This window comes from Panthera uncia, chromosome B4 (genome assembly GCF_023721935.1).
Source record: "Panthera uncia isolate 11264 chromosome B4, Puncia_PCG_1.0, whole genome shotgun sequence".
Taxonomy (NCBI): domain Eukaryota; kingdom Metazoa; phylum Chordata; class Mammalia; order Carnivora; family Felidae; genus Panthera; species Panthera uncia.
This window is the reverse complement of record NC_064809.1, coordinates 5,314,081-5,341,590: the sequence shown is the minus strand read 5'-3', so window position 1 is coordinate 5,341,590 and position 27,510 is coordinate 5,314,081. Positions and strand designations below refer to the sequence as shown.

General features: G+C 45.3%; 1 protein-coding gene across 4 annotated transcripts; it reads right to left on the bottom strand.

Moving 5' to 3' along the window:
• Nucleotides 1-27,359, bottom strand: RBM17 (RNA binding motif protein 17). 4 transcript variants are annotated; one of them, XM_049626799.1, is made up of 12 exons: nucleotides 27,271-27,359; nucleotides 20,481-20,618; nucleotides 15,462-15,578; nucleotides 12,299-12,465; nucleotides 10,364-10,461; nucleotides 7,518-7,574; nucleotides 6,184-6,325; nucleotides 3,888-4,039; nucleotides 2,727-2,800; nucleotides 1,782-1,880; nucleotides 645-717; nucleotides 1-517 (listed from the first exon to the last, which is right to left on the bottom strand). In XM_049626799.1, exons 2-12 carry the CDS (start codon nucleotides 20,601-20,603, stop codon nucleotides 414-416), a joined length of 1,206 nt encoding a protein of 401 aa, XP_049482756.1. In that variant the 5' UTR covers nucleotides 20,604-20,618; nucleotides 27,271-27,359; the 3' UTR covers nucleotides 1-413. The 4 variants fall into 4 exon arrangements, with proteins under 4 accessions (XP_049482756.1, XP_049482757.1, XP_049482758.1 ...); XM_049626800.1 differs by lacking the exon at nucleotides 27,271-27,359 and adding an exon at nucleotides 25,941-27,256; XM_049626801.1 differs by lacking the exon at nucleotides 27,271-27,359 and adding an exon at nucleotides 22,217-22,287.
• Nucleotides 27,360-27,510: the final 151 nt, after the last annotated feature.

Below are 27,510 nucleotides of genomic sequence, written 5' to 3'. Positions count from 1 at the left end.
TTTAGGAACTTGCAGGTTTTATTAAAATGGATCAAAAAAGAAAGAAAAGGATAACAATACAACCCCATATCCCAAAACGTTCTAGATATTTTTAGTGCAAGAAATGCTGTCTCACTGAAGCACTTGAGAATTATCATGAAATCCTAGCAAAAAAACGTAATCACCTTAGAAGTGGTAAAAAGAGAAACAACCAGAGAGGCACACAGATTGTGTTTTTTTTTTAAAGGATTTTTATACTATATTTAAAAAACCACAAAATAAAAAAGGGATCAATCAACATATATCTCAGAAGTCCTTCCAAGAGTCTCTGTACCCAGCAGCCACACAGGCTGGCTGTCGCCTGTTTCTTCTCCGCTCAGCCGGCAGCTCAGGTTAAGGGCCATCGAAGATAACTCGTGCTGTAGTTCTTAAAATCAAACTTGTTCTGCCAAATCCAAGACCCTGAACTTATCCAAATTGTAGAAACATGCTTTTACCACCCGTCCACCAAAATACCTCCCATTCAGATCAACAACAGCTAAAAGACAAACAGAAAGACAGTCCGTTAATACAGGTATCCTGAGACACCACAAGAACATGTTTTCATTTGAAGGATTAAGATCACAAATTCGTTTTTGTTCTTTACAGTGGGCTATACAACTTACCTTTAATTGCTGATTCAACCCTCTCAAATTCTAAAAATATTCGTACTGCTTCATCATCAGGGGCACCAGGAATCTGGAAAAGAAATGAAAGTATGATAAGTAAAGTTATCAAGAGATACAGTTGTATATAAGTTTTCTTCCTTAACTGATCTTTGTCAGAGTAAGTGTTGCAATTACCATCTTAAATGGAGAAGTCAAGTACCAAGGAAATAAGTATGATTTGTTCATCACCAAAATCCGTCCAATGTCTCCTTATGAGAGGCACCTTGGCAAGTGCAGAAAACACACAGCTAACTAAGCCGGGCAGTCGTTGACCCTGAAGAGGTCCTATGCCGGCTGACGCCTACACAAATCATCAAGCAGTCAACAAACACAACGCGACCCAGAAGACCCAACGCGACCCAGCAGTGAGAGCAGAAACAGACGAACAGATCCGTACTCTAAGTACCTCTCACGTCGGCTAAATTCCTGTCGGACTCTCCGAGTCCCGCATAACATGGCCCCGCTCCACCCGGGGAAGCAGCACCCCCCCCCACCCCCAACCCCCCCGTTAATTCCCAGCATCGCCAACCAGCCGATCCATGCTGGAACCTTCTCAAGCTCAGCCCACACTGATGTCGTTCATAAAGCTTGCTCTTATGTTTTGTGATCGAATCCCTTTCTCGACTCCTGTGTTCACAGTGACTACTCCAGAGTCCAGCAACTGAATGTTCTCGATTTTTACACGGGCTTGTTATTTCTTCAACTGAACACATCACTGAGTGGGGAACATGTTTCCTGTCTCCCAAATGTATGTGGGAGGCACTAAATACACACTTGCCAAATGAATGAAACCAAAGGCATGTCCAACTAACTGAACTATGGAGCACACAGCAATCTATAATCACCAAACTAAACCTCAATCATAAAATGAAACATTTTATTTCTTCACCAAATAAAATTTGAAGCCTTTCTTATCTTTATGGTTAAAATGGTTATAACCAAGTAAAAGAAGTGTACCTAACCAACATCTGTCACCTTCGGGAGTAACAACACGTTATGTTTCTCACTGCACATCTGGTCTCTATTTAGAGGCAGAAAATATTTGATGATCTATCAGTTATAACTTGGGTTATAAACATCAAAAAACCCTCTTACTTCAAATATCACACATTTCCCAACTTTGCCATATTTTTCACACTCTTCCTTGGTTTCAGCTTCCAAGTCTTCATCTACCTCTCCCGCACCAACCATGTTCTATAAACAAAAACAAATAAATTCAGGCATCAAGTATAATTTACAAATATATAAATAAGATGAACAAGTAAGTTTCTTTCATGATGGCAAACGTTCTCAACCCCAAATGACACAATGAAAATGTTCACCCTTGTAGTACCCAAAGTTGGTACTTCTTAAAAAAATAAAAACATGTATTTATGGTTTTTTTTAAACACATTGAATGAAAGCAAATTACGAGCTCATGGCACTTAACAGAGTACAGATGTACACTCTTCCTCTGTTTACTCATTTAACTGAAAAATAGTTCTTGGAGCTTATGTCCTACTTCGACTGTTAAGTTGAAAAAGAGTGCCCTACTTGGACAGATGCCCAAGTTAAACATGGCTTACCCACCAATGAGGCAAAAAGAAGTTTTTCAGGTGTGAGTAATGAGCATAAGTACATGAATACATTCATGTTGTAAGAATAACAGGAGAAATAAATACAGCTTTTGAGAAATACGAAATGGAAACACATACTCTCACACACATTAAGCTTCAGTCACAAGAGCACCTATACAAGCAGAATACATACATTAAGCTGAACTTCTAACAATTTCAAATATTTTAGAGCAATTGCTCACTGCAGTCTTAAACACTGTATCTAGCAATAAATAAATAAATAAATAAATAATCATGAAAAAGGAATTTAAAACCTCAGTTTTAGATGGAGTCTATCCAGAAGGATCATTTGCAAAACAATTATTTTCAGTTTTCTTAAACTGTCACTCTATCAGTAGGGTTGAAGGTGTGCAAAGATAGATCAGGGTGGATGACACACAAAAATCAAGGTAGGAAAACAGGTTTCTTCAATGCTGCTTCTTACCCGTAGGAGGACCACTTTGGTAGGACACTTAAGTATTTCAGTTAATGGATTGGAATCCGACTTCTTGGATGCGTCTGTAGCAAAACATTTAAGATGGAAGCGTGTTAAAGCACTGAGCCCGAGTTACGATGACTAATTTCAAGAGTACTTCTCGCTATTTATGTCCTCGGAGTCATGTAGGAGCATTTATGCAATCAGTGTCTGAGCAAAAATGCAGCCTTATCTGTGATGAGAATCTCTGTTTCGCTTTGGTCTAAGCTTTTACTGCAATTCCTACAAGTTTTTGGCTTCCTTAATTACCTGCAACTTTTGTTAGCTCACCTCCTCAGTTCAGGCAGCTGCACAGAGCACTCGGACCACAGCCCTCACAGGTGAGAGGACTGGCAAGGGCAGTGTGGCCAAAGGTCAGCGGCCCGATGGAACAAGCAGTCTGTCAGCCGGCTGACGAATGCCACACACCCCACCGATCAGGGCGACTGCGGGGTTGGGCACGGGCCTGTTAGGCTGACTGGCTGCCAGAAAAGGCATCTTCTTTCTTTAGGAAAGGGAGCTAAACTAAGATACTGAAAATAAACTCGATTCTGCTTAAAATGCAAAGATGTTTGGTTCATTCCAATGTGCCCTCAGCACAGAACAGACTGTAATAATCAAATGAAGATAAGACACTGACTAGACATCATCTACCAACAGACTGAAATGCCATTAGATCTCACAGAGCAATCAATCTGTAAGAACATTAGAAATCGCACTTACAATGAAAGAGCAGGAAAAAGAAAAAAACAGAGAACTCTTTCAGGATGGAAATACACCGATATAATCATCGACATACTGTATATGACTCAGTCTTTCATGCTCTAAAACCTAACTATGATTTTAACCAATTTAACAAGGTCTTCGCCTGATAGAAATAGGCATGAAACCATTTCTTTGAGTGTTTATTTTCTGCCAGAATCTCTCTCACCTTTTCTCCCACGGACCTTCCTACCGCTAGTTTTGTTCTGAACAAATAAAGATGAGCCCCCAGGGTCTCCGTCTACACAACACCAAACTGGGATGCAGCACAATCAGAAAGTCTCCTTTCCGGCGAGGACCAGCCCTGTCACACAGGACCACACGCCCGCCGCTCCCACCCTGGAGGCCCCTCTCGTGGAGGAGACCCACCTTTCTCTGTGGCGTCGCCCACAATGATCTTGCCTCCTCGCTTGCTGGTCTTCTCCACCGACAGTGCGGTGCTCAGCCCTTGCTCGTGCTTGCCGAGACCCTGGCCTTCCCGGAAGCCGTACTTCTGCATGATTTTATGTGCTACCGTGCCACTGGGAGGAAGGAAAAGACAAGGATCTCTTGGACTGAGTCACCTGCTATAGCACAAACCGATTTTATATCACAGCCATCGCCTCTTAAAAAGAGAAAAGTGTACATTCCACGTGGCTTCGACGTGGCCACCTGTAACTACCGACAGGCCATTCAGTGGAAGCTGTGAGATGTTCAGGCTGAAAGACACAGAAAAACTAGTGCTGAAATCCTGGACATCCTGAGATTATCTATGAGGTCAGGGAAACACCCGTTTCCTGCGATATTCTCCCAGCATCCCTATTAGAAAACACTAGATGTCTCATGTGCTTCAGACTCTGCACTGCTACACAGTTTATGGCCATGGTTTAGTTAAAAGTGTGCCTGTCAAAAAACAAGGATAAATTTCCCACGACGACGACGACCACGTTTTTCTAAATAGTACAACGGAGTTTCCAATGACAGTCCATAAACAAAAGACCTCTTAGAGATCGTCCACTCAGCAGATGAGAACATAAAGACTCTGAGGCTCGTACTGGCCGACCAGCTTAAGGCTGATGAGGAGCAAAGCAAGACACTGAGTCCAGAAATTCTTTCGTCGGTGTTAATGGTGAAGTCAAACTGGAACCTACAGTTCTTGAGTCCCGGGCCGGAGCTCGCTCTCTCTAGTACTCTGCTTTCACACTGCACTTGGAGGTACCTCGGGGGGTCTCGAGGAGGTCCCCCCAGCGACCTCTGCTATTCGGGGCATGCATCACGACACCGTGTGCCAAGTAAGGGCGCACCTACATCGCCCCCCACAAATCCCATCTAAACGAGCTGCTCGGAGCCGGAGGGAGGAAGGCTGCCGAGCCGTGCCATGCTCTCCCTCCCCCGGGCACATGGTGAACACCTCATCTGCGCTCAAGGGGGAATTCAGCGAAAAGTCCACTTCTCTCACTAGCAGAATAAATCCCAGCTTCACGCGTGTCCCCCTCCAGCACACGCTCTGGGGCAGCCCGACAGAGCCTCCCACACGAGTGGAGACATGAACCATCTACACTGCCCTGTGCTCACTGAGCCCCGGAGAGGAGACCCCTGTGACCAAAGAGCTGCACTGTAAACTGTATCTGTCTCCAACTTCATAGCCATCGATTAGACCACAGAACACAGCACCAGTCAAGGAGATGGATCCCTCAGTCAGAAACTGAAAAGTCTCACGCGGGGCATGAACCGCGGCCTCTCCGCCACCTGCCAGTCACCCCTCCACAGGCTCAGAATCAAAGCGCATGCGCGCAGGTGAGGTCATACGGGGGGGGGGGGGGGGGATGACCACCGTCACAGCTGCCGTCCCTTCCAAAACACACGACAAGGCCTTAGTGGAGGGCTGCCTCACGTGACCGTTCCTCACAGGAGACACCGGGCGAACAACATGCCTGCCAAGCCCAGGGTGGGTTAAAAAACAAATCCAGGGGCACCTGGGTGGCTTAGTCGGTTAAGCCTCCGACTTCGACTCAGGTCATGATCTCACAGTTCGTGGGTTTGACTCCTGCGTCGGGCTCTGTGCCGACAGCTGGGACCCTGGAGCCTGCTACGGATTCTGTGTCTCCCTCTCTCTCTGCCCCTCCCCCGCTCAGCCTCTCTCTCAGACATAACCAAAAAAAAAAAAAAAAAACAAAAAAAAAAAAACAAAAAAACTGAATTTTATATGCCAGTAGACAAATTTCTAATTATAGTTAGAATAAATGCTTTAAGCCAAAAGTATAGAACCACAACCTTCAAGCAAATGGTCGTTTTATCAAGAAAAAACTGCAATTCACCCTGTGGACACAGCAGAAGTCAACTCTAACGCACAGGAGCTATTCCATTTGCAAATGTTCTGAAAACCAATGCAAATTACTATCAGAAGTGTCCCCACCTAGAGAATATGGCGTCCAGTATGGCAATCATCCAAAACCCACATGAGAGGGATTCGTGTGTGGTGTGAGACCCAACGGTGTCGTGCTGGGACGCCCTCCGCAGGACTCCAGCACGGACTCTGAAGAAGGACGCTATGTGACGTCTTCCCCAAACACCCGAGAGCCCTCGTCTTCCACCAAGAGCTGCACCTACTGAAAGCGTTGACGCACTTCACCCTGAGTCTTGTCCTTCCCACACCTGCTGGGACAAGAGCACTTGGAACCGTTACCCCATGTTGGCAAGGAAGGAATTGCCAGGTCCGGTCGGAGATCTGGGTCTGTCTTGTTCCTCGTATACCGGGGGAGGGATAGCAGCTTTGGAAGACTGGGAGCGAGGTCTCGAGTCCTCTTCGTAAGGGAAATCTCGGGGTACTATTGAATAAAAATAAAGCAGGTTTACCAAAATGACACCAAAAAATTCTGAAGTGCACTTACATAGATCAGTTACCTATAAGAAGTAAGAGAAGCCAAATCACTCTCTAGTCGCCACATGACTCTTCAAAATCAGAGGTAGAAAACTAGTTTCCTGATCCCAGCTTTGCTCCTTTTGTTTTTACCTCCTCGAATGTCTTTTTTACATCCTACTGAAACATTATTCAGCCTTTAACGTGCTCTTAAATGACAATTTGTGTCTGAAACTTTAAGATTTTCTGTATGTTCCAGGTAGACCCACTTGAGCTTTCTCTAATTCCCATAGCGTTTTGTGTACCTGTCTTAAGACTCTAATCAGTATTACTACCTCGTTAACCTAGCAAATAATAAATGTCTTTGAGATTTGAGCCTATACATCAGACCAGTGATTTTTTGATCCTAGTTACACGTAAGAACCAACAAGGAAGCTTTGAAAAGATCTAGATGCTTGGGCCCCACTCCCGGAGACTAGTTTCAAGTAGGGCTTATGGTCTGTCAGGTATTGTCACATAAAAGATGTTCAACAATATTTTCTGAATTCTCTTCTTTAAAAAAATAACATAGTGTATTAAAAAGCACTAGGATGACTATATTTTCTTGGGATGGTTTAGGTCCGGTCCAACCCAGTGGGCAGGAACATGATCTAGATGCCGTATCAAAGTCCAATTCCAACCCAAATATTCTAGAACAGAGCACCAGGAGCAAAAATAGTGAGTGGGCATGTTTTGGCAATCTAAGTAAATATGCACAACATGTGTAAGGAAACAGAAAATAATTGCAGAAAAATCTAATTAAGGAAGGCACTGCCACCTTGTGGAAGGTCACGAATTTACCGGCCTCTAAACCACAGAGTATGGAAACTATAGACTGAGCTACATGTATTTTAACCTAACCCCAAGTATGAAACGTGAAGAGAAAACATAACAAATTACTTAAAAGGAGAGCAAAGCATCTCGCTGCACAGAACGCAAGCCTTGGCCCGGCATGAAAGCCCGAGGCAGGAGCAGAAGGGCGGGCGGAGGAGCCAGAGGACAGGTTTTCAGGCCACTTCCCCTGACACTCCGAATACCCGGCCGACTCAGAAGCTAAGACTTCCCCTGATGGGGCCCGAGGCCGGGATCGGAATAAGAGAGGGCAAGAAATGGATACGTACACTCTTTGTCCTTCTCTACAAGAGAAGTGGGTGGTGCAATGGCCGCTCCGCCCATACCTGCAAGACACGAACCCACTGGTTAAACGAGGGGAGCACCGCAGACGCCCGGCTCGCGACATGCCACACGCTGTCCTGCGCTCCTTCTACAGGGGAGGGAAGAAGGACATCTGGGACCAAAAAATCACCTGGGCGAAACCAAGACAGACAAAATCATCTTTTTCACAGCAGGCAATCGAGAACCCTAAAATGCAGTTAACAAATGAATTTTAAGGTGAAGGACACGGCCCAGAGAACTAGCAGTTACTTACAAAACAGAAACACAGCTCTACCGAGTCTGGTGCCACGAGGCATTTTCACACGTTACCTCATTTAGGTTCAACCAACCGCGGAAGGAGGAATCACTGCTTCCACTTGGCAGATGAGAAAAGGGTCAGAGGAGTTAACGGGCAGAGACAGAACACCCAGCTCCCGCGGCGCCGACACTCCCCCACAACGCGGCCCCGTGCCCTCCAGGGTGCCAACCACTGGGGCCAGACACCTACTTGGAAACGTGGGCACTTGGCCATTCCCGCTCCTGTGTCCCGGACAATGACGGACACGACGAACCAAAAACAGACTCCGTATGCTCTCCAGCAACCAGAGACAGAACACGAACAGAAGACATAAGGAATTTTCATTCGCTATAAGCCCTAATAGATGTGTTACAATTTAATTGCCAATGAAATGATCAAAACAGTGAAACGAGAATTAAAAACTGATTACAAAACACGTTGCACCAGCATGTAATGTTTCACAAAAGAAATTCCTCTATGGCTACTGTACATGCATCACAATTAACATGTCTGGGCTACACAAAATACTCCTGGAGAAACACGAACCTGAATAAAACTTTGTCGTTTCTTCTGAAACACCCATTATCTTTTTTTTTTTTTTTTTTTTTTTAATCTCATCACCAAGACCTAAGTGATTACTGAGTGATTCTGAAAAAACCAGCTGTGAGTTCAGTATGAAAAATTCAGGGTGATTACTGGAAATCTGTTACTAATCTGGTTAAAACATGAACGTCAATCTGTTAACAGGAGTGTGAAGAGTGGATATGACGCCAGCATTTTCCTAATACTAGATTGTACAGCTCTTGTTAATGTTCAAAAAATAGTGTCCTTAACACAGAAGTACAGCTCCTTATCTGACGGGCAGCCAACGTGTAAGCTGGAAAGATGAGACCGATAAATATTCAACCTATACGCTGACTCTAAACAAGTTTAACGAAAACCAAACATTCGTTACTGAGTCAGGTCATGGATACGGAACGTTTACCACAACGCCTGACGTATAGGGCATGCACAGATGTTAACTCTGCCCCCGCTAGAAAAACAACGCAGTGCCTGACAGTGTTGGGCACACAGTTACTTGTTTTAAACTGAGGTGTAGCTGACACGGGACACCACGGGACTGCCTCGGCACCTGTGCGCTCTGTGAAGTGACCGCCACAGTGAGTCTACTTCACATCCGTCACACGGTTACACGTGCTTTCTCGTAAGGAGGATCTACTCTCGGCAACTCTACTCTCTCAGCATCTACTTCAGATCTACTCTCTCAGCAACTCTAAAATACGCAATATAACTTTACTAACTGCAGCTATGTGGCGCACGGCAGCCCCAGGACTTCTTTATAACTGGAAGTCCGTATCTTTTGACCCTTTCATCCATTTCGCTCCCCCCCCAACCACCCATCTGCTCTCTATGAACTTGGATTTTCATTGTTGCCTAGTAAGCATCCCATAAATACATTTAATTCATATCTGCGTTGAAAGATTAAGAATTCTAAATTATTACAGACTTGTTCCTTTCCAACTCCATTAGTGTTTTAAAGTTTGAATTAAACCCTAAAGTAACCTTGGCTGTACACTGGGGAAGACCACGCTTGCCAAACTTCTGGTCATAAAACTGAGTTCATGCACAGGGAAAAATACTGCGGCTTTGTGATAACAGTATTCTCAGCTCTCATGTTAAAGATGACCATATCATAATGGAGGTTTCGGGCAAATGAAGATCTTGGATACGGTGAACAGTGGACCTGTGTTATATAAGGACTCATTCCCTCCATGCCTCAGATTCCTCACCTTTAAAATGGGGATAATCGAGCTGCGTGATGTAAAGCAGATAACCTATGAAAGTGCTTACAAGAGTACCTAGTGTCTGGCAGACAAGTAGAAGATTTAAATTTCTCGCTTAAAAAAAAAAAAATCTCAACTTGTCAACCAAACTAATCAACCAAACCAAGGAAATGCCAGCAATCACAACATGACGAAGCACCCTATTCTCTCAAGAATGAACACTACTCATCGAGCGATCACTCAGAATGCAGCGGTAACTCTGCACGTTAACACAAGTGCAAATCTGCTTGTGAAACCTCAGCCACGGAAGGGGCCTCACAAAGTACCTGGTTCGAATTCTTGTCTCCCTGCTCTCCATACGACACTGAAAGAAACCCATGTCCAGGGAAGCTATGGGACTTCCTCAAATTCATGCATGTTAGTTGCAAACGTTCTGGAAACCAGCGCCTGGACTCTGTCTGGTGCTTCGCAGACGTGCTGCAGGTGAGGACGCCGTGTGTATACTGGAGGTGTGGCCCAAGCACCCCAACAACAAATGTCGGGAGGCAACCGAGAAGCTCACAGGAGAACATATGTGAAAACAGGATGCAGGTTAAAACTGTTATGCAAACACGGTTGCTCGGATTCCAGAGAGAAACTTACCCAAATCAACGTCAATTCAACTATCAAACTGAACACGAAAAGCAAACAGAATTTCACCAAGTTTGAAACGGAACATTTCATGACTCACTTCTTTTCCTCCTCTCTCGCTCATAATCTTCGTCTTCATCAGAATCTGGATCTGGTCGCCTCGAAAACCCACTAGCTTCATGTCTGTCCTTACGCCTCCTGTGACAACAAAGGAACCAAATATTCATCACAGATAAACCAATGTATTTTTCAGTTTTTAAAAATATGCTTGTCTGTTTTGAGAGGGCGCATGTGCATGCACAAGCGGGGTAGGGGCAGGAAGAGAGGGAGAGAGAATCCCAAGCAGCCTCCACGCTGTCAGCACAAAGCCCAGTGCGGGGCCCCATCTCATGAACTGTGAGAACACGACCTGAGCTGAAGTCAAGAAAGGATCCGAGCCACCCAGGCGCCCCCCAGACAAACCAATTTAGAGATATGGAGCCCAAGGAGGTCACCTTGACTTGCTCTTGTCTAGAAAATATTCAAATCCTCTCTTCCCCACTGAACTATTAGTTTGGGGGAGGGGAGCACATGTACAAATAACTGCTTCAAGACTAAAGAAGCAAACGTGAAGTGAGAAAAATCAAAAGATAAATTAACAAATTTAACAGGCACACGAATACAATAAGCAGGAAGGAAAAAGTTTCCTTGATGTTTACCTCTTTCACTTTTAAAGCATTATCAACATAGATAATAGTTTAAGAATTTGGATTCTCTAGAACATACTTTCACTTCATGAAATGATTCAATAAATACTGAGAAGAAGTATATTAATCATATATGACTATTGAATAATCAACATTGAGTATTTTCAAAATAAGAAATACAAATAGGGGTGCCTGGGTGGCTCAGTCAGTGAAGCATCCAACTTCAGCTCAGGTCACGATCTCACAGTTCATGAGTTCAAGCCCCACGTTGTCGTCTGTGCTGACAGCTCAGAGCCTGGAGCCTGCTTTGGATTCTGGGTCTCCCTCTCTCTGCCTCTCCCCTACTTGCGTGCACACACATGCGTGCGCGCTCTCTCTCTCTCAAATATAAACATTTAAAAAAAAAAGAAACACAAATCTTTTACCCATACCTTTACAAAATATAAATAAAAGATGTCATAATTCCATCTGGCTCAAAATTAAAGTTAAGAGTAACATTTTAAGTATTTTATTTTTTAAAGCAAGCTCTACCACCAAAGGTGGGGCTTGAACTCATGACCCTGAGATCAAGAGTCGCAAAATCTACTTACCAAGCCCAGTCACATGCCCCAAACATTTCAAGTATTTTAAATGGTTAAGATCCTAGTACCATCTTAGCACAGGAAAAAAAACTCTATTCTTCAACATCAGGCTTTTAAGTTACTTTTCTAACTCACACAAAATGCAGACTTCAAGTTTTCTGCATCTAGACAGGAAATTTTCTCTAGCGTTTGTTCACAACAACTACAGGCATACCTCGCAGATACTGTGGGTCTGGTTCCAGACCACCGCAAAAAAGCAAATATTGCAACAAAGGGAACCAAAAGACGTTTTTGGTTTCCCAGTGCACAGAAAAAGTTACGTTCATGCTACGTTGTGGCTATCAAGCATACAACAGCATTATGCCTAAAAAGAAAATGTACGTATCTTAATTAAAAATACCTCATTGCTAAAAAATGCTAACCAGTGAGCTTCCAGTGAGTCATAGTCACTGATCACAGATATAATAATGAAGAAGCCTGAAAGCCTGGGAGAATTACCAAGAACACAGAGACATGAGAGCAGATGCTGTGAGAAAAATGGCGTGATGGACTCGCTCGACACAGAGCTGCCACAAAGACCTCTAATCTGTAAAAAAAACAAAAAACACTGCATCTGCCACCGTATGCCTGGACAAATTCTGACAAACAAATGGATTCCTTCTGACGACTGCTCAGACCAACCATGAAAACTAGCACTAGGGTTCATTCATTCGAATCCCAATGAATATTTCAAATGTAAAATATCCTCGAATCCAAACAAAGCCTTACTTTTCTCTCTCTTCTATTTCTTTTTGTCTTTCCAGCTCCCGCTGTCTCTGCCGTTCTTCTCTTTGGCGCTTTACCACTTTCTCGTAATCATTAGGAAACATAGGATCATATTCATCAGCTAAAGGAATCAAAACTTCTCCTGCAGAAAATCCACTGGGAACAGGATCCTGAGGAAGGTAAAAATGCCAAACTATGCATCATCCTCTTGTTTTAGAATTTCACACGTAGAATTAAGGTCAAAAAACATGATCATCAGAGGGGCTTTGCCGACCACCCATCTGCCTCGTTTGTTTTAGTGACGAGGAAACAGGTGCCTAAGGAGGGTTAGTGAGTTGGTGCAGCTGCAGGCCTAGCTGTGTAGCAGCAGAGAAGAGGCTCACCTCTCAGTTTACTACCAACTCCAGAACGACCTATGGTGTTTTCCTGGAATTCCTAAACAAGCTGCACCGCCTACAATTTCAAGCAATAGATTTGACTATTTATAATACACAACGAATACTCCTGTTTTAAAACGTCTCTACGAAAACCTGAAAAAAACGATCCGTGGATAACAATCATTCTTGTGGTCAGTTAATAAACTAACTTTAGATTCTGTACCATGGAAACATGCTATACTGAGACTTCACAAAAGAGGCAGAAAGCATCCTCTTGGGCTTTCTGAAACCCCTTGGAATACACAACCCTTCCCAGGTAGGCAGCGCGCCAGGAACCGGGTCTGGCACAGGTGGATGGCACGACCCACCACGTCATTAGTTCTTTTGAGGTCCGCTGAGACCAGGGTCCGATAGTTAACACTTTGCATTTCTCATCTGTACGTTTAGAAACTGGGGCTACCCTTTGAGAGAAAAGAGGCAGCCTTAAAGAAATCCGAGAAACAAAAGGCGGCCAGCACACAGCTGACCTGGAGACACGTGAGGACAAACAGGGCTTCACCAGAGGCTGGCGGTCCTGATGTTCTGAGCGCTCTAGCCTCCCTGAGCACCGCACTGTCCTGTTAGCTGTCTGAGCTTAACTCTTCCTCAGTATCTGTAACAATCAGATGCCTTCACTGGTCTCCAGAGACCCCGAGCAAACACAGGTGTCTCTGAGGCCCACTCCACACCTCCTTCAGGAAGTACACTGCCCCACACTAGCAAAGGCAGGACGCTTGTTTGTGAAACATATTTTGTATCCGAACACAAAACTGATGTGATACAGAGACTGTGTGTTCACTATCAATGGATCTGAATCTGACAATTCCTGTATTACACCATTCAGTCTGATGTTCTGCATCATAAAAGAAACATTTCAGTGCTTCCCTACAACTAAGAATCAGGAAACATTATGATCCATTGGATATAAGAAGTCAGAAAAACAGGTATAATCAGCTCCCAGGCCTGATCACTGGAAAGTTTACACAAATCTATTTAAGGCAAGGTTCACAAAGGGTAGTTATGACTTGTATTCATATAAAAGACAGTTTAAAAACACAAAGGCATGTGCATAAGACTTTATCTCAGTTATTATTGAGACCTGAGAGAAACCAACAATCAGCTACTCAACTTATAGAACATTATAACCACAAAGTTTTGGACAGAACAAATTGTCAACAACAGGGTTAATTCTTTGTCATTTCAAAATCTGAAAGCAAACTTTTCCTGTATAAATCCTGCTAAGTTAAACAAGGAGCCATCATTCTCTAAGCGCTGTAAGAATAAAGCAGTCTGTTCCATTTTTAAAAATTAAAATGTTAATACCTTAATGCTGGGGAGGGTGGGAAAAACTAAAACACTCACATACTGTAGGTGATGCTGCAGACTCAATACACAGTAACAGAAGATAATGAACGACTTTATTAGATGTAGCGAGGAAAAATCAGGTGGATAATTTGTGAGCAAAAAATGTTAAATGACTAAGAATCTCCAGAAGCACCTCCATGGGGATACTTTTCCTCCTTGACAGACTATCAGCCCGCAGGACCAACATCAGTTCTTCTGGCCAAGAAATCTCAGAACAAAAGCAAATTAGGGGAGATTCCAACCCAAGACAGTTTTGACTGAAACTAAAGAAGAGAGGGGATGGGCAGCTGGGACGGTGTCAGCTTGATTTGGGTTCTAACAGGTGTGGGTGTGGGTGTGGGAGGTGGGCAGGAGCCTTGCTACGAAATAGCAAGAATCACGTATTCTGTTTATTAACCTCTTTTGGTCATTCTTCATCAAACACTTTGTGTGCATGGTGCTGTTTAAACTACTGCAGTCATACTACTTGACTGCCATCTGTAGGATAAGTGTTAAAGAGTAGTTGTAATTTCTTTTTAAGTTTATTGAGAGAGCGAGCGAGCGAGAGCGAGCGAGAGAGAGCAAGCAAACAGGGGAGAGGCAGAAAGAGAGGGAGACAGAGTCCTGAGCAGGCTCCACGCTTAGCATGGAGCCCAACATGGGGCTCGATCCTGTGACCATGAGATCATGACCTGAGCTGAAATCAAGAGACAGATACTCAACTGACTGAGCCACCCAGGCTCCCCAAGAGTGGGTGTAATTTTGACTATAGTTTACACTGAATTCATCTTTCGTTTTGCATAATTTGAACCGTGACTCTGAATGATCCTTTTTCAGATCTTCCTCATCCTCACTAACCCATTTGCAGAAGTGACCGTATCTGGTTTTTTTTTTTTTGTTTCTAAGATTATATGAAATCACTGTGGTAATAAAAGGGGGTAGATTTAGTCCTTTTCTCTATTTTAATCCACTAAGACAATAGGCACTAACATCCCTCATGACAGCAGAAGTTAGAAACAACGCACGTATCCAGCATTACATAAGCTAAATAAACTACAGGACGCCCATCTGAGGAAATACGGGGAAGCCACAGAAATGATCATGTACTCCTACGCTTTCTAACACAGATGGACAGTCACAATATATAACATGAGAAAAGCACGTCAGGAGGCAGAGAATGGAAAGCTATTCTAAAACATAAAGTTTTTAACTTCTGGAGGCTAGGACTGAAGTCACTTGGTTTTTTTCCTGACTATCTCCGGTTTCTGGTTCTTCTATAATGTACTATCTTTATTTCAGATCATGTTCACAGTTCAGTTGAAAACGACGCGGGCGAGCCTGGAAGGACCCCCAGAGGAGCCTGGGCTCTGAGGATGCGGACAGCAGGGGACAGGGGGGCGGCTCACCTTCAGGCCAGCCGCCACGTGCGGGGGGGTGTCCACGATCTGCCGGTCGTCTGAAGAGCCACCACGCTTTAGGTCAATCACCGGGGCGAGGACAGTACTCTGTTTTGTTCTCTGGCTCTAAAATCATCGAAAAACAAAAGTGCACGGAAGCTTCAAATTAAACTTCATACTATTTATAACAAAGCTTTTCGGTCTCTGGAACAAACCTTTCAGATAGGAGAAAAACGATCTTAAAACAACAGCCTTTTAATTCAATTATCACTATTACCATATACTTTCTGCAGTCTTTTTTTTAAAAAACACAAATTCCATTTTCATAAAAGGTTTACGGTAAACTTGGTCTCTTATCTAAATCTGCACGTGAATTAATAGATGCAAAAAGCTCCACTGACCACAGGAGGGCAAATATGTAACAGCATATCACACTCATGCCTCGTGTGACTCCCTCACAAGGAAAAGGTATGCTTTTATAGCCTGAGCAAAAAGAACTGTGGATTAGGGGTTTTTCCCTCCCAGTAGAACCTAAATCCTGCCTCTTTTATTATAAACCCATAGAAAAAAACTAAAAAATTTTTTAATGTTTATTTTCAGTAGACAGAACACAAGCAGGAGAGGAGAAGAGAGAGAGGGAGACACAGTATCCAAGGCAGGCACCAGGCTCTGAGCTGTCAGCACAGAGCCTAATGTGGGGGTCGATCCCACAGGCCATGAGATCATGAGCTGAGCCGAAGTTGGACGCTCAACCAACTGAGTCTTGCTCAACCGAGTCACGCAGGCGCCCGGACAGAAAAAAAATTTTTAAAAGAGAACAATACTCACTCGTATATCATCAACCACTGTTACTATGTTACCATATTTTCTTTACCGTACACCTGTCTTTTGTGCTCAACCATCTGAAAGGAAGTTGGAGCTCCGCGACATTTCCCCTTAATCTCCTAAAATTATGGACATTCTCTTACATAAGCACAGTAGTAACACCACACCGAAAAAAATCAACAGTCCCCTGTATCATTGCCTATCCAATTCATATCCAGATTTTCCAAGCTGTCCCCTAAAATAACTTTTCAATAGGTGATTTTAGGAGCGCGTGGGTGGCTTAGTCAGTTGAGCATCCAACTCATTTTTTTTTAACGTTTATTTATTTTTGAGAGAGAGAGGGAGCGGGAGAGGGGCACAGAGGATCTGAAGCAGGCTCCGTGCCGACAGGAGAGAGCCTGAAGTGGGGCTCAAACTAACAAACAGGGAGATCATGACCTGAGCCAAAGTCGGACACTTAACCAACTGAACCACCCAGGCGCCCCAAGCATCCGAGTCTTGATTTCAATTCAGGTCATGATCCCAAGGTTGTGGTATCGAGCCCCAAGTAGGGCTCTGAGCTGAGCATGGAGCCTGCTTGAGATTCTCTCTCCCCCTCCTCCTCTGTCCCTCTCCCCTGCTTGCTCGCTTGCTCTCTAATAAATAAAGAGCTGATTTTATCCTGAATCAGGATCAGACCTGGTTCAGAATAAATTTTTAATCTCTCAATTTAGAACAGACTCCGTTCCCTGCTGTCGTCATCATCACAAGCAGCAGTGTCTTTGTCTCCTCCTCTTTTTCCCGACACTCTGGTAAAATGCTGCACGTTCTGGATGCGTCTGAGAACTTCCTGGTGCTCTACACTTCTCTCTGCCCTGTAGCTCCTGACAGCGGAACACTTCACAGGTGACGTGATGTGCCTCCCTGGCACCCGCCCTGCAGGCTGTCAGTGGTGATAACATCACAGGGCCATGGCGGTGACCATCTGGTCCTGTGGTCACAAAGGTTTAATGCCCCCTTCACAACTGAAAAGTGTTCTATGTTTTCAGTGTTATTACCACAAAAGGCTCAAAAGAAACCACCATCTCTCTTGAATTTAACGGTGCTTATCATCTTAAGCAAACAAATCTGATCGAATCATTAAATACACAATGCACTACGTGAATACCAAAGTTCAAAGGGCAACGGGGGAGATGATCAGAATCCTCTCTTTCCATTATTGTTTCCATTCAATATGTATTTTTCAAGTGGATTTATTTCATCTGTGGAGACACAGATGAAACCCCAGCCCCATCTTTCAGTTGTAGGTACCACCCTTAAAGATTTGGTTAGGCCAACCTAGTGCTGAGGAATTAATTAGTGAATTAAACCTAAGAGAAGTGAGAGAAGTGGTATCTTCACTTTCCTTCAAGAGCAACATACTACTCACTGTACACAGCAATCTCAAAAGATACTAGAGAGTTAGCAGAAATGATTCCACAGGCTACCGTTTATTTTGACCTCTCTTTTGAAAATCTTTCTGAAATCTCAGATTTCCTAGTACCTGAAATTACTGTATTGGAGAAGTAAAAACCTGATAAGCAGAAATTAAACAGACTGAGGCAGACAAGAGGATTTCCAAGAGTCTAGACTTCATCTCACTCTTTACTTTTAATGTGAGTAAAGTAAGGGTACAGAAAAATCAGTATGTGATGAATAAATTTCCTAATATATTTATTTTTTAATTTTTTAAATGTTTTTTATTTATTTTTGAGAGAGAGACAGAATGTGAGTGGGGGAAGGGCAGAGAGAGGGAGACAGACTCAAGCAGGCTCCAGGCTCCGAGCTGTCAGCACAGAGCCCGACGTGGGGCTTGAACTCACAAACCATGAGATCACGACCTGAGCTGAAGTCGGTCGCTCAACTGACTGAGCCACCCGGGCACCCCTATATATTTATTTTTTTAAAGGATCTATTTTCTCAATAGTATTTTATATAAGCCAATTTTTAACCTGTAGTGTATAAATATGCACTGACTGGAAACAGAAAGTGACCCTGAAGTTACTCAGGGCAGGAAGAAACAAATTAGCTAGGATTTTTAAAATTTGGCTAAAAGTAATCCACAAAGCTGACACTATTACACTGGTAATTAAAGAATTAGCCCAGTTTTTAATCTGTATATTTTGACTTCTGCTCTTCTATTTTGTTACCTCTCACTGCCTAAGATTGTCCGCTAATTATGTCCATTTGAAGTCTAATTGAATTTATGTTTTGAAGTATGAGACCGCTCCTTAGAGCCAGAGCCATTGTACAAAAGGGACTATGAGGCCCTCAAGAATAATGCATGAAACAGTTGTAGCGCTGGAAAATAAAATCTTATTTCTAGATCTTATGTGCAAAGCAAAAGTCGTATGAAACTCAGAGAGATTTAAAAACTTAACCAATTTAAAAAAATTTAAAGGAAAAACAAGACTTGTTTTGCTAATCTTCCTTTCTTGTGGGATGAAAGCTTGTTTTAAAAAAACAAAATTCCGTCTCTCTAAAAATACTGGTATAAAGGGGCCCCTGGGTGGCTCACTCAGTTAAGCATCCGACTTCGGCTCAGGTCATGATCTCATGGTTCATGAGTTCGAGCCCCACGTTGGGCTCTGTGCTGACTGCTCAGAGCCTGGAGCCTGCTTCGGATTCTGTCTCCCTCTTTCTGCCCCTCATCCACTCTTGCTCTGTCTCTCTCTCTCTCTCTCAAAACTAAATAAACATTAAAGAAAATATATTGGCATAAAAATTTTAATCTGGTTATGATGAATCTGAAAAAAACAAAAACGCTGATCGATAGAACTGACAAAACAAATTAAGATTTTCAGACCATGTTGCTTTACCTGTGGGTATCCTAATCCTAAACACCTTTTTACAATGCTGAGCAATCAAATGTAAGCACTTCCAATATAACTACCTATTGAATAGGCAGTAAAAGAAAAATAATTCCAACTTTAAAATAACGTTTATTATGTAAAATTTCAAACACGAAATGAAAGAAAACAAACAGGAACGAGTCCCTAAATGTCTAGGACAAGTTTCAACGGCTATGAGCTCGTGGGCAATTGTTTCGTGTGTGTCCATACCTCCCCTTCCCCATAATGGATTATTTTAAAGCAAATTCCTTAAGCTCAAACATTTTATTGGTAAATATTTCAACAGATCTCTAAGGCAGGTTTTCTTAACTTCTTTTGTCATTACTGCTTCCCCCTCAAGGCACCTTTTAATACATTTTTTCTTGCCCATACAATTTTCACCCCACAGGTATACTGTGTTTCTGTACTTTATGTGTATCTGTCCTCTGCACATAAAAAGAGCAAACTTTTTGTGCATTACGGCCATATTCGCCCATTTGGGGGACAGAACTTTCACTGGGTGATACACTCTACAATGTAAGGCCCCTTAGAACAATAAGCAAACCATTATACCATTCTAATTGCTAAACAACATTTTAGATCAAATATTCAGTGGACAAGTATGGTCTTAATGTCTTATGTGTTGTTCAATTTCAAAGATGTTGCCAGTGCCCAACATGCACACGATGTGAACAAAACCAAGTGCGCCAAGACCACACATGCCTGACACATCCAGAACCAATGTGAGCCCTCAGGGGCGCCTGGGTGGCTCAGTCAGTTGAGTGTCCAACTTCGGCTCAGGTCATGATCTCATGGTTCGTGGGTTCGAGCCCCGAGTCGGGCTCAGTGCCGACAGCTCAGAGCCTGGAGCCCGCTTCGGATTCTGTCTCCCCCTCTCTCTGCCCCTCCCCCACTTGTGCTCTGTCTCTGTCTCTCAAAAATGAATAAACATTAAAAAAATTTTCACTAAATCAACGTGAGCCCTCACTAACGCACACAAATTATTAGTTCCTGCAGAGCTTTGTCCTCTAAGTGCTGCTTCCAAACCACCTACCACAAACAGCAGGAGAGCCACCTAAAAATGCAGACTCCCGGGCCCCTGCTCAGGAATATGGCTAACGAAGTCTGAAAAACCAGTGCCGTTGCTGGAAAGGGAGGCTCCTGCTTTTCTTCACTCCAATTTCCCGCGAGTCCGGGGAAGCACAATGACTCTGAACTCCTCTCTCTCTGCACCCAGGGCCTCTCCCCCTACAAACCTGATAAGAAGGTAGAAGAGCAAACTAAAACCAAATTGGGTCAATCCTAAGGAGCCCCTGCTTTGCAGACTTCTGCGCTCACACGGGGCTTATCTCACCTTGGCTTGTGTGAGGGCCGCCTTTTTCACCTGAAGCTGGGACTGCAGAAGTTTGAAGTTTTTGGACCAGCCTTCTGTTTTTGAATCACTGGTCTCTACTCCCAGGTCATCATACAGGGACATCTTTCCAGTTTAATGCTGAAAGGCAAGGGGTATGGGGTTGAAAGAATGCAAACTCCAGTAAAGATCTCACATCTTTTCATGTTAAAATAACTCAGTATCACAGAAGTTTAGAAGTAAAAGGTATTCGAGGAGACGGTCTAGTCCAGGAACCCCGAGCAAAAGAAGCCACGATGACCGATAACCACCAATCAGCGTCCTGATACGCAAAAGGATAGCCACGTATTATTTTACAAATAAATTTGCAGAATTAATTTTCCCACCTACAAGATCATGTGGTCAAGTAATTCTTGAGTGAAATCATTCTGTTCTATTGTACTTAATGATTATTATTAGTAATTACATATTGTCAATTATATATATCCGATTTTTAAAGATTCTTTGTCTCAACAACAAAAAGTACAAACTTTACAACAGTGCATTACCAGGTTGATTTAGCACTATTAGCTACCCTTGATGGAGAAGAAATCTAAACATATGCCTAGAAATAAGGAAAAAAAAGAACAGAAATGATCTCACAGAAGCTGTATTTTCACAAACTATGACTGAATGTTGAAGAGAGTCGAGTTAGTTTAAATTTGTAATCTCTAATAACACCAATCGCAAAGAGAAAATCAATAATCCACATGTAAATGATCAATACATAATATCCTTGCAGAATGGAGGAATACAAAATAACAACAAAAACAAGCAGCATTTCACACATATTAAGTCTTACCAAGCCAGGGTGGTATTAAATGCAGTTATTTGCTGTTCAAGCCTAACCTGGTACAGACCTGGGACTTTGGGAGATAAATCTGCCCAAGGTCAAGGTGAGAAGACCCACTCCAAACCTAGTCATGTGAACACAGCCCTTGCCACTAAATCCCTACGGCCACCTTTAAATTTAAATACAACCTAAACGTTCTGGGTGAAACCACAACACAGCCCACTTCTCAAAATAAGAAATCAATCTCTTTCTCACAAAGGGAAAGAGAAAAAAAAAATTGACTGAAATCCCCAAATTGCAAATAAACAGCACAGGTATTTTGTGATTTATGGGCACATTCCAAAAATCTGTCAGTTCCCAGGTCCAGACAGCATTTTGCCATAGAAACCGTGTTAAACAAATCCCTGTTTCGCCTGTGTCTGTCTCTCAGGAAGGGAAGGCAATACAGACGAGAAGGAAAATATTTAATTTTCCCCCCGGTTATGTCTGACTCAGGGCAAAATCTCTCTGGTCTATGCTTACGTCTCCTCGCTTCTTTGGCTGGGACTCTGAGACCCTGCCACCGCAAGCTGCTGGCTGTCCTCGGTTCCACTCTGCATGCGGTGGGGACCGACAGGATTCCCCCAGAGGAGCTGCTGGGCTGGGCAGAGCTGCTCTCAGCCTGGAAGTCAGTGCCCACTCAACTGATGCTGCTGTTCAGTTTCTTCTAGTCCTTAATATTCGAGCCCTCAGCTTCCATACAAGCTCTCAGGTTTGATTTCTGAATGAAAGGCCCCCAAGGTAGTACAGAAGCAGGGAGAATAAAAGCAGAGCCCAGGGTACTGGTGCCTGACTTGCTCTAACGAATCACCCAAAAATGGAGGAATGCTAGCACGTTCTCCTGGGTAAGGCTTCTGTGACAACTCACCAGCTCGGCTGATAGTGCGAACAAAGAATTTCCTAGACAGCATATCCAACAGGGAAACGAATGCCCACTGCCTGCAGTGCCAGACAAAGTGAACGTTTTATTCAGGAACTTGGCAGCCCATTGTCACGTTGAGCTTGAGTCACTGAGGCGATAAAGAAGAAGTAAGGAACCCACCCCGCCGCCCCCGGTGTCCACTTCAATCCACACTATCGGGAAACGCCGTGAAAACCCAGACCCAGCCTGCCGAGCTCACTGCGCTAGCCGCACACTAAGCTCCCGCCTGACCCACAGCTGAACAGAAGTCAGGCCAACAGCACAGTGAGTACCGTTTGCAAACCGCACCCAAGCCTCCTTTCTGAAATCTCTGGCCAATGACGACGGCCCCAGAAGGAACACTGAGGCACCCAGATCAGAGGCTTTTGTGCACTTCCCTCACAGCCTAGTGGTATTCAAAACAATCGTTCTTATCTAAATACATAAACTTTATAGCTAATCCGAAAAACTCAGAGCAACAGCAAAGAGAAACAACGCCGCATGTCCAGCTTAGTCCCGTGGTTCTCAAACTACTTCCAAACGACCAGGCATCTTTCATCGCGCCTGGCTGAACTGTCTGGCCTCTCTTCATTCAACCAGACACCAGACGGAAGCCTCGTTAAACCAGGGTTCGTTTGTTTTACCTTTCTTTATTCTCATAAAGGCAAGGGAAGACTAACACATTCTGGGAAACAAACAGACACAATGAAGCTTTCTAGGAAATTGTAAACAAATATCAACAAAATCTGCTTGCAACCCAAACTCCACTTCTCCCAGTAACTCCTCCTAAGAAACTTAACAACCTCATCAAAAATAGTATTTACGTGAGGGACCTGGGTGGCTCAGTTGATTAAGCGTCCGACTTCGGCTCAGGTCATGACCTCGCGGTTTGTGAGTTCGAGCCCCACGTCGGGCTCTGTGCTGACAGCTCAGAGCCTGGAGCTGCTTCGGATGCCGTGTCTCCCTCTCTCTCTGCCCCTCCCCCTTGCACTCTGTCTCTCTCTCTCTCAAAAATAAATAAAGATTAGAAAAAAGATAGTATTTACGAATATATTTGTGCCAGTGGAAACAGGTTAACCAAATGCCCACTGAACTACAAGGGAAAAGATCAGCTTATCCATTTTTGCATCTCCAATTTCTAGCACAGGGTAGGAATTTAACAAACACTTGCTGAGACATTCCTAATTAAAGAAAGTCTGCTTAGCCACATGCATCAACACTGAAACCGCACAATGCCACAGGTTCCACCAGGAAGCGAAAGGCAGGCCAAAGGTTCTGGAGACAGACACTCGTGACGGTTGTACGCGTGTGTACCTAGCGACACGGTACTGCGCCCTTAAAAACGGTCACAACCCTAAGCTCTGTGTTACGTACACTCACCACAATTGAAAGCAAACAGAAGTCTAGGTAACAGGGCGGGAGGGAGCAGCCCTGGGAAAGTGAGGATGAGGTACCAGGCTGCCGTCTAATTAACTCTAGGACATCTCCCTACCAGGAAGAGTAAACTCTAACAGAAGTATTTCCCCAGATTTGGGGGTTAAAAAAAGTCAAACAGTATAGAAGATCTCTTCTTCCAACCGAGTGCTTCCATCCAAGAATCCAGTATTTAACAAAGATTGCGGGGCTGAATTAATGAGGTCCTGTGGGACCATGCTTCCTCTGATCCCTTTCCAAACTGAAGATGGCCTGTGGACCACTCCACCTGGTGCGGCTCACTCTGTAAGCTTCAAAAATGACATTTAAACTTCCTCGTATCTGTTCTCAAAACCTTCGCAAACACACTTTAAAGACGAGAAGCTGATGTCATCTTGGCAGCACCTGCTAGTTTTCTGTAACACAGCGTACGGATCGCACCCAGAAGAGCTCCTTTGCTTTTCTCACTGGGACGGAACTTCAACTTCACAGAACTGGATTCATCGCAGCAACGACACACTCATTACCCATCCACACACCACACACGTATGGCCTGCTTGTCGTTACTGTGACGCTACAAGCAGCAGCGAGTTTACCCCATAGAACGAGAGTCAGAATCTGGACGAGAAACCACATTCGACCCGGAAGGTCCCCCCATCCCATCCAAGTGATGTCCCCAGCCCAGGGGCGGGCAGGACCCTGAACCCCATTCCCATCAATCCCTCACCACCTCCTTTTATACAACACGATTTGCGTAAGCTCACGGCACTTACTCCTTAAAAGGTGTGCACGTCGTCATCTCAGCCGTCGTAAGCACTCCTACCGTAACATACCACAGCTGATTCCTTCACCCTCCCACTGCAGTCACTGAAAAGGTAACCGGCATTGACCGGACTCCGCCAGGTCCTGAACTTCAGCTAACACGGCTGAGCTGTTCCTCGGACGACAGAACACATTTACCGCATGAAGCCTCCTGCCACGTCGTAAAAACTAGTGCTTTCTAACATCTGGGTACGCGTTCAGCCAGGGTCAAATACAAGCGCAAACACATCGCTTTTAGAACTTCTTTAAAATACCTGCTATCTCTTTTTTACCGGAACACCACACTCTGATCGCCACGTCTTCCCTACACGCTCCGTTTTTCTTCCTTGAGAACAAACACAGTAAACATGGTTCTGCCATAAGAACGGTGACTTTTTAAACTCCTACCCAAGCTGGCAAAGTATTTTTTACATGTACAACTGGTACAGAAAGAACGCGGAAGGAGGCTGCTCAGGAGCAGCCCGCCTAACTCCTCTCTCCAGTGCATCTCTGAAGCCTTTAGTGACAGCTACCCCCACACAAAACCACCCACCCCCAATTTGTTTCCCCGAACACACGCACGTCGGAGCAACGTGTACATGTTACGCTGCCTCCTGGCTGACACTCCGGTCTCTTCCTCTTTTAACGCCCCTTAAAGGCGGAAGGTCTGTTTTCGTCTTCACCTTTGTATCTCCAGCTGAGCACCACGCTTTGAACGCTGTAAGCACTTCACAAATACCCTCTAAATGTCTTAAGCATGAAGCGAACGGGTGGAAAACGGCAGTGCCCCTACTTGAATCACATGGTGAGACAACATCTGCAGACCTGCCTTTTAAGGCCACGTCTTACAGTAAGTGGTGCTGGACAGAACCATGGTGAATTTTAAATCGTCGCCATCACAACGGGAGGAACACTACCACCACCACACAACTAACCATGAGGCAAGGTCTGAGTTCTGAGCCCCTAAAGCAGCAGCATGGCAAGAGGCTTTCTTCTTTTCAATCATTAGATACTCAGCTATCACACAGCAAAGCTGAAGCCTGAACAAGACAGGAAGTACATACAGGCAGAAAGGAAAAAGAGGGGAACAGAGGAGGGGCCGGGCACGTTGACGTCCACCAAAATGACCGGAAATAAGTACTAAGAGGCATCTGCCTCGTATAAAATTAACAGAGCCTTTTTGAAGAATTAAAACACTTTCTTCAGACCCCCCCGGTCACATTCAGTCTTAGGCTGGGGTGGACCGCAGCAGAGTCCACGAGCGTCATCTACAGTTTGCGTTGTCTGGCCCAACATCCTTCATTGTTTACTATTGCAAAACACTTGAGGGATCACTAGCCCCTGGACCATCTGTTCCCTGAGGGTGGTTTAAACCAGGTAAAAAGAAACCCACTTTATCGAGTTACATTTGGGAACACAGCGACAGTTCTCCCCAAACTCTTATTTCCCATGGAGGTGGCCCTTAGTCATCACAGACCTCCACAACCAGCATGGCTTTTCACCGATAACACTTCTGTTACGCCTCGTTCTTTCTCGTCCACCTCACAACCCACTTGCTCTAAGCCGCGCGGTATGCAGCACGTTTCTCAGCAAAATTCTAAAACACACCCTCTGCTTAAGTTACTAATTCACGACTCCCTATGCCCTAAATATCCCCAATACAGTCAAAACAGCTGTGGTCTTTATGACCTAGAAATGGGGAAACTGAGCTGCACTCTACAAACTCCACCTGTTGCCAGGAGACACAGTCCTCATCCGAGTACACGCAGAACTTTGCCCTTATCCAGAACACTCTATTTTCGATCCATATGCTTGCCTCTACAAGAAGTACCTTCCACGCCTCTCCGTTACCGACTTCTCAGAGAACGTTCTCCATCTCGCCTGACTCCCCACTCCTCCAAACTCTACCTTACCTGCAATTTCCAGAACGCACTATGCGGCTTCACCTGTGCTACCTGGTACACTTACTTCCTCTGCAGGAACCTTTCCCCGACCTTGCGCATCTAACACAACACCCCCGAGGCTCCGTTATAAGCCTCGTTCCCTCTCGTCCCCACTCCAGTCCCCTGGATCAACCCAGGCTTGGGTTTTGAGGCTCGTTCCCCTGGAGACCAAACTCCCTGCGAGGAGGGACCGACTCTCATTTATCTGGCACCTGCTGTTCAGGACGCATGGTCTGGGCACGGAGAAACGCTCAAAGACAACGCTTGGTGACCGCACATCGGAGCTGAAACCCCGCTTCTCAAGCACGAGGACCGAGGGAATGCCGGAGCCAGGTCTTCCATCGGCGGCTAGGTACACCGCGGCCTTTGAGAAGCGTCAGCATCCGGAGCTGCCCGTTCTGCGGCCGGGGAAGGAAGCGGCTTCCCTCCTCTCCGCTGCCCGAGGCCCTGGAGGGGCCAAGGGTGCTGGGCCACCGGTGACACAAGCCTGGCCACTAGGGTCTAGGGACCGAGCAACTTTTTCAAAACGCGGAAAAAACCCACAACGTCCGCGGGTCCCAGGGACGGAAGGGCACGGACGGGAAAGGGGAGAACAGGCAGACAGGAGGAGCTCGAGGGCCCGGTGCCCCGAGGCAAATAAAGGAAAGCGGCGGCGGGCGCGAGGGCAAAGTCGGCGGGTCGCCCGCCGCCGGGGCCGGGGGCCCGCCGGGCCGCCGGCCGCTCGGAGGGCCGCTCTGGGACCTCTCGTCCCCTCGCGGCGCGGCCTACAGCCGCGGCCTCGCGTGCAGCGCCGCCGGGGGAGGCGCTCCGGCCCCGGCTCCCCGCCAGGCCGCGCGCCCCGACGCCGCCTCGGGCGCCACTTACCCGGCCTGCCCGGCCGACTCTCCCCATGGGCCGCGGCGGCGCACGGGGGCCGGGGCGCCGCGGAGAGGGCGGGCAGGGCGCACTCGGCGTAAGCCCGCGACAGCCAGACCCGAACCGGCGCCAACCCCTACGCCGAGTCCGCAGGGCGCGCGGCGGCGCGGGGTCAAGGAGCGCGTGCGGCCGGGAGAGGGGCGCGCCGGCGCCTGCGCCTAGGGTCGCCTCGCCGCGGCGCCCTCTTCC

Bases quoted from the DNA above. Each gene is read 5' to 3' on its own strand.
- RBM17 (XM_049626799.1), bottom strand. From the start codon at position 20,603: ATGTCCCTGTATGATGACCTGGGAGTAGAGACCAGTGATTCAAAAACA. The intron at 15,579-20,480 runs GTGAGATAAGCC...CGATGATTTTAG, and splicing joins CGGCCCTCACACAAGCCAAG to AGCCAGAGAACAAAACAGAG. The intron at 6,326-7,517 runs GTACGTATCCAT...TTTATTCAATAG, and splicing joins TGTAGAGAAGGACAAAGAGT to TACCCCGAGATTTCCCTTAC.